Source organism: Pelophylax lessonae (genome assembly GCF_965119305.1).
Source record: "Pelophylax lessonae genome assembly, chromosome: 7".
In the NCBI taxonomy this organism is placed as follows: domain Eukaryota; kingdom Metazoa; phylum Chordata; class Amphibia; order Anura; family Ranidae; genus Pelophylax; species Pelophylax lessonae.
Window position 1 is genome coordinate 276,865,945 of NC_138774.1, and position 16,925 is coordinate 276,882,869.

General features: G+C 44.3%; 1 protein-coding gene across 1 annotated transcript in view; it reads left to right on the forward strand.

Annotated features, from left to right (window-relative positions):
• GPR107 (G protein-coupled receptor 107) overlaps positions 1-16,925 on the forward strand; it is a 168,366-nt gene that overhangs the window by 97,360 nt on the left and 54,081 nt on the right. The window contains exons 12-14 of the mRNA XM_082264241.1: positions 967-1,084; positions 3,613-3,743; positions 7,150-7,193. Of these exons, the coding sequence (XP_082120367.1) occupies positions 967-1,084; positions 3,613-3,743; positions 7,150-7,193 (293 nt within the window). The remainder of the gene's footprint in view (positions 1-966; positions 1,085-3,612; positions 3,744-7,149; positions 7,194-16,925) is intronic.

The following is a 16,925-nucleotide window of genomic DNA, read 5'->3' on the forward strand; positions in this document are numbered from 1 at the left end:
GTTCCAAAATCTTATAGCCCTTACTGTAAAAAAAACCCTGCGTAGCCTAAGGTTAAATCGCTTCTCCTCTAATCGCATTGTATGGTTTTGTGTCGTCTTGCACTCCTTGCGACTGAATAGTTTTTTCTTTGCTGAGATCACCGTTGAGGTATTTGTAAATCGCTATCATGTCCCCTCTCAGGCGTCTCTTCTCTAGGGAGAATAAATCGAGCGCTTGTAAACGCTCCTCGTAATTTAGGTCCTCCAATCCCCAAATTAGCTTAGTTGCCCTTCTTTGGACTCTTTCCACTTCCAGCACATCCCTCCTGAGGACTGGTGACCAGAACTGGACAGAATACTCCAGATGTGGTCGGACCAGAGTTTTATAAAGTGGTAGAGTTATAGTTTTATCTCTGGAATATATCTCCTTATGCATGCTAATATTCTGCCAGCTTTGGCAGGTGCAGCTTGACATTGCATGCTATTGCTTAGTCTATCTTCAACTAAGACTCCCAGTTCTTTCTCCATTCTTGATTCCCCCAGAGGTTCCCCCCCTAACGCGTATTTTGCGTTTATGTTTTTATTCCCGAAGTGCAACACCTTACACTTCTCCAGATTAAACCTCATTTGCCACGTAGTTGCCCACCCTCCTGTTGTTTTGTTCAGGTAATTCTGTTAGATTTCTGCATCATGATGTGAAGTTATTGCCCTGCTTAATTTTGTGTCATCTGCAAAAAACTGAGATTGAGCTACTGATCCCGTCCTAGGATAGAATGCTGGGGGACTTTGCAGGAACACCAGAGAGTTCACATAAAGAAAGCAATACAAAGAGAACAGGATACGTTTTAAGTACATGGTACAGCAGGCACATATCAGGAATATAAATGAAATGTTGAGTTTAGATATTCTTTAGGTATAATAATCCTGTTTTCAGAGGTCAAAATGCCTTTTAATACAAGCTGATCGCCATTTTTTCTCATTCATCAGGCTGAAAGGAGCCCTCCTGTTCATCACCATTGCACTGATTGGAACAGGCTGGGCCTTTGTGAAACACATCTTGTCTGACAAGGACAAAAAGATCTTCATGATTGTGATTCCTCTGCAGGTGAGTGCTTTCTAGCTGCTTATGTACTTCAAGTAAAGCCCTAAAATGTTCTTACCCAACAACACAGGCTGCCTATTCTTGTTTTCATCAGCCAGAAAATGTTCTCATCTTAATGGCACAGTACAGGATATAGGAACTCTATTTCCAGACCATGGGCTATTTCAGTGATGGTGAACCTTGGCACCCCAGATGTTTTGGAACTACATTTCCCATGATGCCCAACTACACTGCAGAGTGCATGAGCATCATGGGAATGTTGTTCCAAAACATCTGGGGTGCCAAGGTTCGCCATCACTGGGCTATATGCTTGCTACCCAGTGTGCACTTGTATAACCCCACCCACCCCGTAAAACTGTTTTTCTGGTGTGCTCAGGTGACGTACCTGCTTTCCTCCAGAGAAGCATTTCTTTTTTTTTAGGCCCCTTTTTCACTTATGTGACCTGGCTGCGATTTATTTTTTTTTTTCGCAACAACTCTGAATGGATTTGAAGCAATGCCTGTGTAATCTTGAGGTCTGTTGACCAAAGTAGTGCAGAGAAGTTGCTGCGACTTGAAGTTGCACAGATATGAACGGTACTCATTGGAAATCATGGGGTACAACTTGTCATGCAACTTTACAGTCCCAAGTCACACAAGTGTCAAAGGGACCTAAACCAATTTTTTTTTTTTTTGACACTTCTTTCAAGATCTGACTGCTTATTGACTTGGGCTATCTAGCAGTTTCCAGATCGGTACCCCTCGTTATTACCTCAGGAGGATTGTATTAGGATCCCACTGCATGGGGCCGACCTGCAATGTTTGCTTCGGGCACTGAATTCTGCGGTAGGCAGTCACTTTATAATGAAATGCAACATGCTGCAGCGTATAGTACAGGTCCAGCGTCCAGGTTCTCAGACGCTGAAGACACATTTGGGGTTATGGCCTACGTGATGGATGAAGCCTGAACCTCCGGTAATAGACTGTGTCATGGATAAGGTAAGACTGGGTTTTATTGAGTGCTGGAACTGGTACCTGGCTTTTAATAGGATAAACTATAGTAGGGATAGACCGATATGCTTTTTTCAGGGCCGATACCGATATTTTGGTCACAACGTATCGGTATCGGCCGATATAGGCCGATATTTTGTACATTTAAAGTTTTGAAAAATAGACAATTTTTGGCACAAATCTGGTACTGAACATGTGGGGTAGGTCTTTTAGCTGTAATGTGCGGTCTTCCCTTCTCTCCCTGCCTGCCAGGAATCCTGTGTGAACCAAGTTTAGTGTCATTAAAATCCTAGAATCCACTTTATTAGTGTTTTATATAATGTACAGTGTGTGTTTTTGTAATTGAATAGTGGGAAATACCTTCATTACATCGCTGCTCCGGGCTCTCCTTGCTAATCTCCCATTCTGCTGTTATCTCCTCTCATAGCTGTCAGAGGAGGATCTCAGCCCCTCCCCTCTGCAGTGTACACAGAAGCACCAGGTATTAGATTAGAATAGTGGGAAATACCTTCATTACATCGCTGCTCCGGGCTCTCCTTGCTAATCTCCCATTCTGCTGTTATCTCCTCTCATAGCTGTCAGAGGAGGATCTCAGCCCCTCCCCTCTGCAGTGTACACAGAAGCACCAGGTATTAATTAGAATAGTGGGAAATACCTTTGTTACATCGCTGCTCCGGGCTCTCCTTGCTAATCTCCCACTCTGCTGTTATCTCCTCTCATAGCACAGAGCAACAAACAATGATTTCTTCAGAATAACAAAAGGTAGGAATCTGCAACAAAGTTGATTAAAATCCTTGTAATGTACAGAGATCACCCAGAGGGGAATGTTTTTTTTTTCTCAACAAAAGTGGAGTTATGCTTTAACTGTTTTTCCTTATCTTACAGTATATGACACAGGTTGCACCCCTCTATCTTCACAAAAAATCATTGTCTCAAGGAGTAGGAGGGGTTGTGTGATTGCACACAAGCAAGGTTTTTGCCATTGTTTATCACCTGAAGGTAGCCTGCATGCTGTACAGCCCAAGGTTTATTATTAAAGGTTCGGTGTCCTGTACTGTACTCCAAGAAAAGGAATATTACAGACAAGGCAAAATTCCCATTTTTGCCCTCCTCTGATATTCACTTTGTCGCAGGGGTCTAGCTTTCCCTAATTTCAATCCAACCATGCCAACTGCTATCCGACATCCAGTAAGGCTTCCTTTAGTGGGCAGTCTTGCCTCTCTCATAGTGAAGTTAAAGGGTACATGATTCGCTGTTTGGCTTATTATGTTAATGCATGAGTGTGTCAAAAAATCATCCGCTGAGTGCATTTGCTTCCTTTTATTTTTATTTTTTTTCACACATAATATAACTTTTTACTCACAATTTTTAATTTTGTTGACCCCCAGCTTTTTTTGGACACGCTGAGCACTTATGTTTTCGCAATTGAATTAATTCTACTGATATTTGTTGGGATTTATATCACTCTCACCTTATTACGTGAATTGTTCTTAATAATATATGTATATACATGCATTTTAAATCTTTGATTCTATTGGCAGGTACTAGCTAATGTAGCATACATCATCATAGAGTCTACAGAGCAAGGTACAACAGAGTATGGGCTGTGGAAAGAAATCCTGTTCCTTGTAGACCTCTTGTGTTGCGGTGCCATCTTGTTCCCAGTCATATGGTAAGTCTTCCTGGTTGTCTTGCCATTGAAATCTTTCTGTACAAGGAAGGACTTGTTTTCCGACTTTTTGCACTACAGGCAGGACAGTTAAGGCTCGTACACACTGAACGGGAATCGGACGAGATATCGTCCGATTTTTCTAGCTCTTGCTCAGCGGTCATAACCGTTTTTATTTGACAGTGCATAATGTTGCACGAAATTTCTCATCCAATCTCTCTTTTTTTCTTGGGACGTTTGATCGTAGTGTGTGATCTAAGTACGTATACGTGTATATATCCCCTGTACACTGTATGTGTGGCTAGAGATAAAGAGAGAGAGCGAGAGCTCAGTTCATATTAGTGCAACGAATATAGATACGAATTATCCATTTGTGTTTTTTATTGAAACATTTCCGGGTCGTCAGCAACTTCCAATCATGCGCGGTCTTTCGTATCTGATTTTGTGTATTGCATACACATTAAACGAAAATTGGTAGTGCTGAGGACGGGCGATGAAAAATTTGGAGTTTGTCCCTCCGTTTTTTTTTTTTTCTTTAAAGCGGTAGTATCATTTTTTTTTTTACTTTTACCTACAGGTAAGCCTATATTAAGGCTTACCTGTAGGTACAATTAATATCTCCTAAACCGGCACGGTTTAGGAGATATTTGCAGTGCATGCAGCCGCTCACGAGAGCGGCGCATGCGCTCTGAAGGTCCGGGGGGACCTTCAGTTTTGCTTGCCGGACGGGAGTGACGTTATCGCGGCTCCGGCCAATCACAGCGCCGGAGGCGCCGGAGGCGCCGAACCCGGAAGAGACGCCGAGGGATCATGGCAGCGCCCGCAGCGATGTCCGGGGGTCCGTGTCGGGGCTTCGTTCTAAGGTAATACATAATGAGCTAGTATGCAATGCATACTAGCTCATTATGCCTTTGTCTTGCAGGTTTTTTTTTTTTTTTTTTGCGTTTTTGGGTTTACAACCGCTTTAAGATTGTCGGAATCGGCTGCTGAAAGTTGCGTACACACTAGCCGAAAATCGTTCGATCTTTCCTCGGACGAAGATTTTCGGCCAATTTTCCTTTAGTGTGTACCCCAATTTATGTTCCCGACCTGACCTTAATTGCAGAAAAGCAGCTTGATCATCGCCCCACCCCCAAATTGCTAATAGGACAGTGATGGAGCATCACCACACTGGTGAGGTCGTCATTCTACTCTCAACTCCTGTCAGCAACATCTTGTATTTAATTGACAGGTTTGTGTGACTCAGTAGAGATTCATTGATTTTCACTGATGTCCCACCCTTCTACAGTCTGTGCCCTGCTGTGAAGGGGATCACAAATAACTAATAAGACAAAATTTGGGAGCTCATGTGACTTTTACATACATTTACTGTTGTGTTTTTTTTAATGGGTAGCTTTGCTTTGCTTCTGCACTGCAAAGCAACAAGGTAACTCTGCCAGCTCCCACCGCTGCTTGAATTTACCTTCAATTTATTTCCATGCTGCTCAGTTTACTTGAAATAGAAACCTGACATATCAGGTACTTCTAGGTCCATACCATGGATCCTGTCTTCCCGTGTGTTGGCACTGGTGTTCGGCAATTAGCCACTGATATCCCTGGCCCTGTTACCAGTGGCATCTTAAGAGCATTATAGGCCCCCGGGCAATGCAGTGCACTGTGGACTCGCCTACACAATCACCTACCAGAATAGAAATGCAAATTATCGATAAGGTGATTGTTAGGAACCTGTCGGGAAGGCTCTGGCAGAGGATGAGTTAACCTCACTGGCTATTCCGGCTCCACCCTTCTCATCAAGAAAGAGCACTATTTAAGCTGGATCAGCACACAGATTCAGTGCTGTTTCGTCTTCAGCTCCTGCCGTTGTTCCTGAACCTGTGACCTTTTTACTGCTGATTTCCTGTTGACCTTTTGGCTTGTTCCTGACTCCGCTCGTCTGCTGCCCGTCCTGACCCCGGCTTGTTTGACCATTCTCTGGGATCTCCCTTGTCTACCTGCCTTCGAACCTTGATTGGTTCTCCCTTGGCGGGGCGACCCTGAGGCCGCGACCTGGTATCCACACGCAGCGAAGTCCATCCACACCACCAGAGGCCCTGGCGAAAACCGGTGGATACTTAGACTCAGCACCTCAGCCTAGCCTGTGTCACTTACCTTGGGGGTTCCGTCCAAGCTCCGCCCTCTAGCGGACATCGGGGCCTATCTCTGTCGTCAGGTTACCACCAGCACCCTAACAGTGATATTTATTGGTACAGCAGTGCCAGGCTAATGACACCTCCCAAGTTCGGCGGCTGGGTCCGGTAAACACACACACACACACACACACACATGGACGGGAGTCAGACTTGACTGTCCTGTGTGTGCCTGTTCCCGTGGAGGCGGACAGGCATTCCTGCAGCTGTGGGCTCCCCCTCCACGGCCCTGGTGGCCTGACAGTAGCGCAGGGCCGACATGCGCTTGCCACCTGCTAAGTTTGCCAGTGGGATGCACACGGGAATCAGGACTAATGCTTGGCTATGGCTGGGTCACTGGGCAAGTGGGGACCCTGGGCAACTGCCCAGCGTGCCCATTCGGTAAGATGGCCCTGCCTGTTACATGGGGGCGAATTTAGAGGCCTCAACCCTGTGTAAGCTCAAAGTTGGGGCTTAGGACATAACAATGGCTTCTTTTCACTGCCATGGGCAAACAAGAGTCAGCGGGAGCGAAGGAAGGAGTATGTAGAAGCAGCTAAAACCCAACCAAAAACAGTGGGAAAAATCAAGGATTTGGAACTTTCCGATACCACAAAAATGTAAATGGTAAACAGTATACAAAGAGGGAAAAAAGTATCTAAAATGGCATCATTTTATTAGACAACATCATTGTCTAATGATGGGTTTTTTAGCTGATGGTGTACTAGTTCATGGCACCTGTGTTCATTTATTTTCTCTGGTGCCCCCATAGCAAGCTGCTTGCTGTGGGGGCACTCAGCAGGAGGGAGGGGCCAGGAGCTCCAGCCAGGGACGTGAGAAGAGGAGAAATCGGGGCTGCCCTGTGCAAAACCACTTCTCAGAGGAGGTAAGTATGACCTGTTTTGTTATTTTAATAGAAAACAAAAAAAACAACAAGGCTTTACAATCACTTTAAACTAGAGCAAGCCGTTATTAGAGAGCTTTACATAGCTTGACCTTCCTGACACCAGCAGTACCGCCTGACCAAAAGGGGTACAGCAGGGAAGGACTAACAAAGTGGACTTCGCCTCTCTGTAGGTGTCAAAAGTTAGGCCAGCACTGCTTTTTCAGTTGGTTTTTAATAGTGAGATAGTGTGAAAGGTTTATGTACTGTCAGCTAGGAGATGGGCTGTCATACCATGATTTAAGATGTTTTAATACCCTGCTTTATACGTACTGCAGTTACATTTTGCCTGTCTTACCAGGTCAATCCGCCACCTACAGGAAGCCTCAGCAACAGATGGAAAGGGTAAGTTCATATTTTCCTTTTTTGCTGCCCTCCAAATTCGATCTCTTTTAAATGTCTGTAACATCTTTCTTTGCTCTGACTTCTAATATATGAGTAGTACGGCTGTATAAAATAGGATTTTAAATACCCCTCTTATAAGCACAAATACCAGAACTTGTCTTAAAAATATACAAATCTTTATTTTCACCATTAAAAACATTGGTAATAAAAGCCTATATTTTTCCTGTATACACTTGTACATAACTATCCTCGATTGGTATCATTTAAATGGGTATGGACCATGGTGGTTAAGTTGAAACAGACAAGATGTAAGGTCAACGCATTTCGCAGGGTTATCGCTTCATCAGGACCTTCTGTTTCTGACATATGCATAAAAGGTGTTAGTATGTTATGTATGGGCAATGGCGCTACTCAGTAGGGTTGATTCAAATGGTTATGCACTATCCAATCAATATATTAAAACCATAAATAAAAATATGAATTAAATGTATAAAGTGCTGGTGCCCGCCCGTGAATCCAACTGTATATGTATACAAAATATCAATAAGGTGACATGTGCATCAATAAATATATTAGTAAAGTGACTCGGTGCAGTGAAATCAAGTAGGTAGTGAGTCAAATATTATACCATGTGAGAAGGATTATATACACACACACACACACACACACACACACACACACACACACACACACACACACACGCATGTCATACAATAAAAACAGTAAAAAATGTATACAAAATCAATGGTCTTTATATTGTGCCTTATAATGGAGAAAGCACTAGGACAGTGCTGGATGTAGAGGGGTTCCCTCTATAGCATATGTCCAAGTCTTGTAAATTGCACCTAAGAAAGGTGCTATGTGCAGATGAAACAAACGTGCGATCCAATACACCAAGTGTATTTAAAAAGCCAATGGTGGAAGCGGAGGATGTGTCGGTGCTGTAACATACTTTGCCCTTTGCTGTGCGCGGTGTGGTATTCCGTGCCCCTTAGGAATTGCACTAACCCAATTCCCTCCCCATATAGGGGTATTGTCAGCGAGTCTATGGTAGTGAGCCCTTATAGATCCCCAGCTCAGGATTCCCCAGGGCGCGGAGTTTAAGCCCCAGCCTGCTTCTTCACCAGGGCCCCTGATGGTGGGGATGGACTTGCAGCAGACTGGAACCAGGTCGCGGCCCCCAGGTAGGCCCAGCTGAGGATGTGGAGGCCGCTGGCGTGTGCAGAGTAAACAGGAGACTATAAGGATATCCAAGAGACAAGCCGAGGTCAGGACAGGCAGCAGATGAACATAGACTTAGAAACGAAGCCGGGACGGTACACAGGAAATCAGATACAATAGCCAAGGGATACACAGATGGGAGCTCAGAGAACAGTGATGTTGCTCAAGCAAGGAGCAGAGCACTGAGCATGTGTATATATAGGGAAGCACACAGGGAGGTGACCCAGGAAGTAATACAGGAACAGGATATAACCCACAGTGGAGCAGGCGATGCCCATAGGAGAACAGAGCAGCCAAACACCACATGTGAAGAGGGCAGCAAGGAGGTAAGAGATACAAACAAACTACAGGCTAACTTGTGAAGGGTATGATGCCTTGCACAGCAAGATGGATGGTCCTGCGGTTCCCTCTGGATCCGTTAGATCCTAGCAGGTATGGGTGAACGTGTCTTCAATGTTCCAGGGTGGTCCCTCCAATATGCCCCAAACATGGAAGATAGACACTCCATAGTGAAGTAGGTTTAAAACTTTTATTCCAACAAAAAACAATATCCACTCACAGTTTGGCGTTCAGTTCAGCATTGGTAGTGTAGCGTCCGAGCCAGATGTCCGGGTACTAGTGCGTTCCGAGGTCTGTAACCACTTAAGCAGAAGTGATGGAGCGATGTAAATTACAGCCCTACCAATTTCGTCAGAATGGACGTCATCAGGAGCTCCTGATGACGTCAATTCTGACTAAACCAGTAGGGCTGTAAAAAAACATAACAGTATATTAAAGTTTATTAAAAAAGAATAAAGCACACATGCAAAAGAAATGACTATCAAATATGGAGACAATCCATAAATAAAAATGGGGATTTAGTCCTACCATATGGCCATATCGTGCTCAAGCCCACCACTACGTCCAAGTACCCCATTATCAGTGGGTCCTACACTATCCATAAAAAAGGGGTGAATCCAGCCTCTCCAACCCTTGGAGACAACACTCCTTGCTGGGATAGATGTGCTAATGCGCTACAAAGGACTCCTCCTATATCTACTTGATAGGGGACACGGATAGAGTACAGGTGTGTGTGGGGGGTGGGATGCTCAACCTCAGAAGTCTGGTCAGACCGAATACATAACATTAAAGTTTGGCTTCAGTCAAAGCTTTTTATTTATTTTTTAATACTGGGTGGTGTGTGGAAAGCTTTCCCCTCACTCAAGGCTGATGACACGGCATGATTTGGGGTGTTGGTGCAACAGAAAGGGGTGCAATCTTCCCATTCTGTTTCCCTACATGATTTAAAAAAACGAAACTATCCAAAACTTAAAAAAAAGGTTTATCTTTTATTGTACTTTAACTCTGGCTCTGACTTTCAACTAATGTTGGCTGGCCATACACATACAGTGCCTTGAAAAAGTATTCATACCCCTTGAAATTTTACATATTTTGTTATGTTACAACCAAAATTGTAAATGTATTTTATTTGGATTTTATGTGATGGACCGACACAAAGTGGCACATAATTGTAAAGTGGAAGGAAAATTATAAATGGTTATCCAAACTTTTTACAAATAAATATGTGAAAAGTGTGGTGTGCATTTGTATTCACCCCCCTGAGTCAATATTTTGTAGAACCGCATTTTACTGCAATTACAGCTACAAGTCTTTTTGGGGATGTCTCTACCAGCTTTGCACATCTAGAAAGGGACATTTTTCCCGATTCTTCTTTGCAAAATAGCTCAAGCTCTGTCAGATTGGATGGAGAGCGTCTGTGAACAGCAATTTTCAAGTCTTGCCACAGATTCTCAATTAGATTTAGGTCTAAGCTGTGACTGGGCCGTTCTAACACCTCAATATGCTTTGATCTAAACCATTCCATTGTAGCTCTGGCTGGATGTTTTGGGTCGTTGTCCTGCTGGAAGGTGATCCTCCGCCCCAGTCTCAAGCCTTTTGCAGACTCTAACAGGTTTTCTTCTAAGATTGCCCTGTATTTGGCTCCATCCGTCTTCCCATCAACTCTGACCAGCTTCCCTGTCCCTGCTGAAGAAAACCATCCCCACAACATGATGCTGCCACCACCATGTTTCACGGTGGTGATGGTGTTTTCAGGGTGATGTGCAGTGTTAGTTTTCTGCCACACATAGCGTTTTGCTTTTAGGCCAAAAAGTTCAATTTTGGTCTCATCTGACCAGAGCACCTTCTTCCACATGTTTGCTGTGTCCCCCATATGGCTTCTTACAAACTACAAACTGGATTTCTTATGGCTTTCTTCTTGTCATTCTTCCATAAAGGGCAGATTTGTGGAGTGCCGACTAATAGTTGTTCTGTGGACAGATTCTCCCACCTGAGCTGTGGATCTCTGCAGCTCCTCCAGAGTTCCCATGGGTCTCTTGGCTGCTTCTCTGATGAATGCTCTCTTTGCCCGGCCGGTCAGTTTAGGATGACCATGTCTTGGTAGGTTTGCAGTTGTGCCATACTCTTTCCATTGATCCAATGATGGATTGAACAGAGCTCTGTGAGATGTTCAAAGCTTGGGATATTTTTTTATAACCTAACTCTGCTTTATACTTCTCCACAACTTTATCCCTGACCTGTCTGGTGTGTTTCTTGGACCTTCATGATGCTGTTTGCTCACTAAGGTTCTCTAACAAGAACAGTCTTCACAGAACAGTTGTATTGATACTCAGATTAAATTACACGGAGAAAGTTCTGGCTGGGGTTAGGCTTTAAATGAGATGTACAACCGAAGCTCATTAATCTCCTATACATCACAGGAATGCAATTCGTTCTGCACTCCTGTGACCTTTTTTCAGCAGAGAGCTGGCTGATGTCTCTCTGCTGACATCACAGAAGTTGGTCCAGGCACCGCGTCTTCGCGACCCCGGAGTCGGGATCCGCCAGGTGCTTGGACTGACACCCGGCTCAGCCTCTCAGCGAGCTGCTCCACCCGCTCCTGACCCTCCACAGCCCAGCACTCCAATGAGTGAGGAGGGGGCAGAGCAGAGAGCTGCTGGCTGACAGTCAGCAGCTCTCTGCTCAGCGAGCTGTTGGAACTGAGCGATCGGTGGTGTTCGATCTCTCGGTTCTCAGTGCAGAGGTGCCGGGGGACAGATGCAGCAGTGGACCCAGTAAGTATAAATGGGGGAAAAAAAAAAAAAAATTCTCATACATCTCTTTTAATGGATTGCATAAAAATGATTCAAGGAGTCTCCAGCAGGTGGCAGTGTGTGTACAAATACCTGTAGTGTACAGTGAATCAACTTGCTGTAGATTATAGAACAGCCCAGTGGGCTTTCATTGTTATACCATAGCACTATGCTTATATACAAAATTGTGTATTTGGCTCTTAGGTCGTCCAAGGCAGTGTCGGCAAAATGGGGTCTGTGATGGAAAAACATTAAGACATTGGCACCTTTCTCTCCCAGTGTTTAGTTTTGGGTGGAAATAATGTAATTAATTGTGTCTGCACAGACCTTGCTCTGAGGTCCCTTTTGGTTTACGGGAACCCCAGATACTGTGAAGTTGCTTGTTGAGAGAAAGATGTAATTTGCTGAAATTCCCAGCTTGCACATATTCTTTTTATGGCCAAGTGAGAAGCTAGAGTTGAGTTTAGAGCTGCACAATTCTGGATAAAATGAGAATCCCTATTTTTTTTTGCTTCACGATTCTCAGCGGAACATCATCTTTCACATTATACTTAAAAATTTGGCTAACTGTACTGTTTAGTGTTTTTTTTTAAATTCATTAAAGTGTATTTTTTTCCCAAAAATTACATTTGAAAGACCACTGCGCAAATACAGTGTGACATAAAATAGTGCAACGACCGCCAGTTTATTCTCTAGGGTCTCTGCTACTATATATATATATATATATATATATATATATATATATATATATATATATATATATATATATATATATATTGTACAGGTCCGGGTCCCTCTCAAAAAAATTAGCATATTGTGATAAAGTTGATTATTTTCTGTAATGTACTGATAAACATTAGACTTTCATATATTTTAGATTCATTACACACTACTGAAGTAGTGCAAGACTTTTATTGTTTTAATATTGATGATTTTGGCATACAGCTCATGAAAACCCCAAATTCCTATCTCAAAAAATTAGCATATTTCATCCGACCAATAAAAGAAAAGTGTTTTTAATACAAAAAAAGTCAACCTTCAAATAATTATGTTCAGTTATGCACTCAATACTTGGTCGGGAATCCTTTTGCAGAAATGACTGCTTCAATACGGCGTGGCATGGAGGCGATCAGCCTGTGGCACTGCTGAGGTGTTATGGAGACCCAGGATGCTTCGATAGCGGCCTTGAGCTCATCCAGAGTGTTGGGTCTTGCGTCTCTCAACTTTCTCTTCACAACATTCCACAGATTCTCTATGGGGTTCAGGTCAGGAGAGTTGGCAGGCCAATTGAGCACAGTAATACCATGGTCAGTAAACCATTTACCAGTGGTTTCGGCACTGTGAGCAGGTGCCAGGTCGTGCTGAAAAATGAAATCTTCACCTCCATAAAGCTTTTCAGCAGATGGAAGCATGAAGTGCTCCAAAATCTCCTGATAGCTAGCTGCATTGACCCTGCCCTTGATAAAACACAGTGGACCAACACCAGCAGCTCACATGGCACCCCAGACCATCACTGACTGTGGGTACTTGACACTGGACTTCAGGCATTTTGGCATTTCCCTCTCCCCAGTCTTCCTCAGGGTCCGGTCACCTCTTCTCGTTGTGCAGCGTTTTCTGCCACACTTTTTCCTTCCCACAGACTTCCCACTGAGGTGCCTTGATACAGCACTCTGGGAACAGCCTATTCATTCAGAAATGTCTTTCTGTGCCTTACCCTCTTGCTTGAGGGTGTCAATGATGGCCTTCTGGACAGTAGTCAGGTCGGCAGTCTTACCCATGATTGCGGTTTTGAGTAATGAACCAGGCTGGGAGTTTTTAAAAGCCTCAGGAATCTTTTGGAGGTGTTTAGAGTTAATTAGTTGATTCAGATGATTAGGTTAATAGCTCGTTTAGAGAACCTTTTCATGATATGCTAATTTTTTGAGATAGGAATTTTGGGTTTTCATGAGCTGTATGCCAAAATCATCAATATTAAAACAATAAAAGGCTTGCACTACTGCTCTTTTTTGTTTATAGTGCAAAATCTAAAAACCGCAGAGGTGATTTTTTTCTGTACGGGGATACTACAGCTTTAAGGAACAGTTGTTTTATATGTAATTTACTGATTAAATTTACTTTAACTTCCATTTTTAGATGTGACGGTTTTCTCTGTTCTTCTTTTATTTGCGGTAGACAAAGCTGCCCGGTAGAAGGAAGTGTTCTATAGTCTATGGCAGGTCAGAGGGTTGCACGCTGTATTGTCAAAGACAAGATGACCTTTTATCACCAGCCTTCTGCAGCTTTTTATTACTGCCTCTACCCGCATCAGACATTCACTCTGACATGTGCATGGCTCCCTCCCTTCCCCCCACTTCCTATAGAAGCACCGGCTGCTTATTTAGCATTGAGGGGTGACCCTGCTGCTGGAGGGCACTTTGCGGATCATTAATAACACCTGGAGTTATTGTGTAGGGATAGACGGAGAATGTAAATGTAAGGTTTTGTATAAAGACCTCTCTGTGGGATGAAGTTGGAGCTTTTCTTCCTTCTTACTCCAAATATAAAATTATTAAACCTTTGGCGTTGGCAGCCTTGTAGCTGACCGGACATCTGCAGCCGTATAAACCTCACTATCTGTGAGCTGTTTTCTGTAGATTTTTTATCCCCGTACCAAAGCTCTAAGACTGGCAGAGAACAGGTAAGACAATGCAGCTACGTTGTAGGCGGTTTGATGTGTGCGCGGGATGCTTTGACTGCTGTATTCTGATCACGAAAAGCTCGCCTGTGTGAGTGTGGCACTGCAGTATAGCGGAGGGCCGCAGTATCAAGAGCAATTATCAAGCAAACGCCTCCCCGGGCACACACAGTTACAGAGGTGCCAGGGCATTCATGTACCCGCTGGCTGTAACCTTTCACCTCTGTCAGTTCCATGACTGTCAATGTTCTGAATATAATTTGAGGCGTAGTATGGCTGCTGGAGACAATTACATTGTGGTTATGTAAAAGAGAGCGAATTTTATCACTTCTGTACATGATCGTAGAACATTTAGTTAACAGGGCAGGATAATTATTCACGCTGATGTGGGAATAAAGTATCCCTTAATGGAGAATAATTGTTTGAGCAGTTAAAGAAATGCCCACCCCCCCCCCCCCCCCCCCAAACTGCAGCCCTTTGCCTGCATTTTTTACCTTGGGGAATAATGTCTTCCATTGATGCCAACGATGGGTCACTATTCCTCCCACTGATGCCAATGATGGGGCACTATTCCTCCCACTGACACCAATGATGGGACATTATTCCTCCCATGGATATCAATAATGGGGCACTATTCCTCCCACTGATACCAATGATGGGAAACCTTCCCACGGATACCAATAATGGGGCACTATTCCTTCCATGGATACCAATAATGGGGCACTATTCCTCCCACTGATACCAATGATGGGACACTATTCCTCCCACTGATACCAATGATGGGAAACTATTCCTCCCACTGATACCAATGATGGGACATTATTCCTTCCACTGATACCAATGATGGGGCACTATTCCTCCCACTGATACCAATGATGGGGCACTATTCCTCCCACTGATACCAATGATGGGACACTATTCCTCCCACTGATACCAATGATGGGACACTATTCCTCCCACTGATACCAATGATAGGGCACTATTCCTCCCACTGATACCAATGATGGGGCACTATTCCTCCCACTGATACCAATGATGGGGCACTATTCCTCCCACTGATACCAATGATGGGGCACTATTCCTCCCACTGATACCAATGATGGGACACTATTCCTCCCACTGATACCAATGATGGGACACTATTCCTCCCATGAATACCAGTAATGGGGCACTATTCCTCCCACTGATACCAATGATGGGGGCACTATTCCTCCCACTGATACCAATGATGGGGCACTATTCCTCCCACTGATACCAATGATGAGGCACTATTCTTCCCACTGATGCCAATGATGGGGCTCTATCCCCCCCCCCAATACCAAAGATGGGGCACTATTCTTCTTCCTGCTGATACCAATGAAAGCAGGAAATGAGGGGAGCAGTCCGGCAACCGAGACAGCTATGATAGGAGTTGGTTAAGTGTTTAGGGATGGAGGTAGGTAGGACAGATAGTGGGACATTTTTTTTTACCTTAATGCTGGGACTTTAGAACCACTTTAAGGATTTGTAAACACAATCATCTTTAACACATAACAGGTTAATGTAATTTCAAAAGTCCCTACTTTTAAAGCGGTTCTTAAGGCAGAAGATTTTTTTTTTTTTTTTTACCCTAATGCATTCTATGCGTTAAGATAAAAACCTTCTGGGTGCAGCTTCATACCCCTGGCACCCTCTTATACTTGAGTCCCATTTCAATCCAGCGATGTGCATGAGAGCAGCAGTTTCCCTGGTCTCTCCTCATTCGCTGACACAGCAGCGGGAGCCATTGACTCCTGCTTCTGTCATTCACAGCTAATGAGGAGATGGCAGGGGGGCGGGGCTGAGGCTGAACTCCGCCCTGTGTTGGAAATCGACACTGTCCATTCACAGGAGCGTGGCTCGGAAGCGAGCCTACCCGGGTCACAAAGCAGGGGAGAGTAGCCAGTACTGCCGACAGGGGACCCCAAAAGAAGGGGATTTGGGCTGCTCTGTGCAAAACCATTTCACAGAGCACTTAAGTATAACATGTCTGTTTTTAAAAAAAATAAAAAATACCTGATTCAGGCCAAGCTATCCTGGATAATGAACAATGAGGGACAATAATATTCCATCGTTCCAAAAGATTTGGGAGCCTTGGATTACCTACCTTGTAGAGAATTTGTCTGAAGGCCCTTCTGGAGTCCTGGTTTGGAGCTTTGTCATTGCGCTAAATACCTTATTTACTCTTTTCCTTTTCCTCTTTTTCTTCTTTGACTGCACCCCCAGACTAGTTATTTGCAGTCTAGGAATTCTTCTGATTAAGAGGGTGTAGATTAGGGATCGACTGATATCGGTGGGGCTGATTACCAGAGGCCGATATTCACTTTTTTTTTTTTTAAGACCCCGTTCACACTGGGGCGACCTGTCAGGCGACCTGGTTGCCTGACAGGTCGCCGTAGGTCGCCTGCCATAGAGAAGCTGTGGACCCGTTCTAATAGGAGCGACACAAGTCGCTCCGACTTAGAAAAAGGGTACGGAGCTTCTTTGGGGCGACCTGGAGCGACCTGCATTGACTTCAATGTTATGAAGTCCGTGCCGGCCGCTCCGAGGTCGCGGTGCAAGCTGCGCACTGCGACCTGTGAGGTCGCCCCGGCAAGTCGGATCGCCCCAGTGTGAACGGGGTCTAAGTATCGGCCACAAACTTGCTGATATTGCTTCAAGTGGTTGTACCAGAGTGATGCCTGCAGC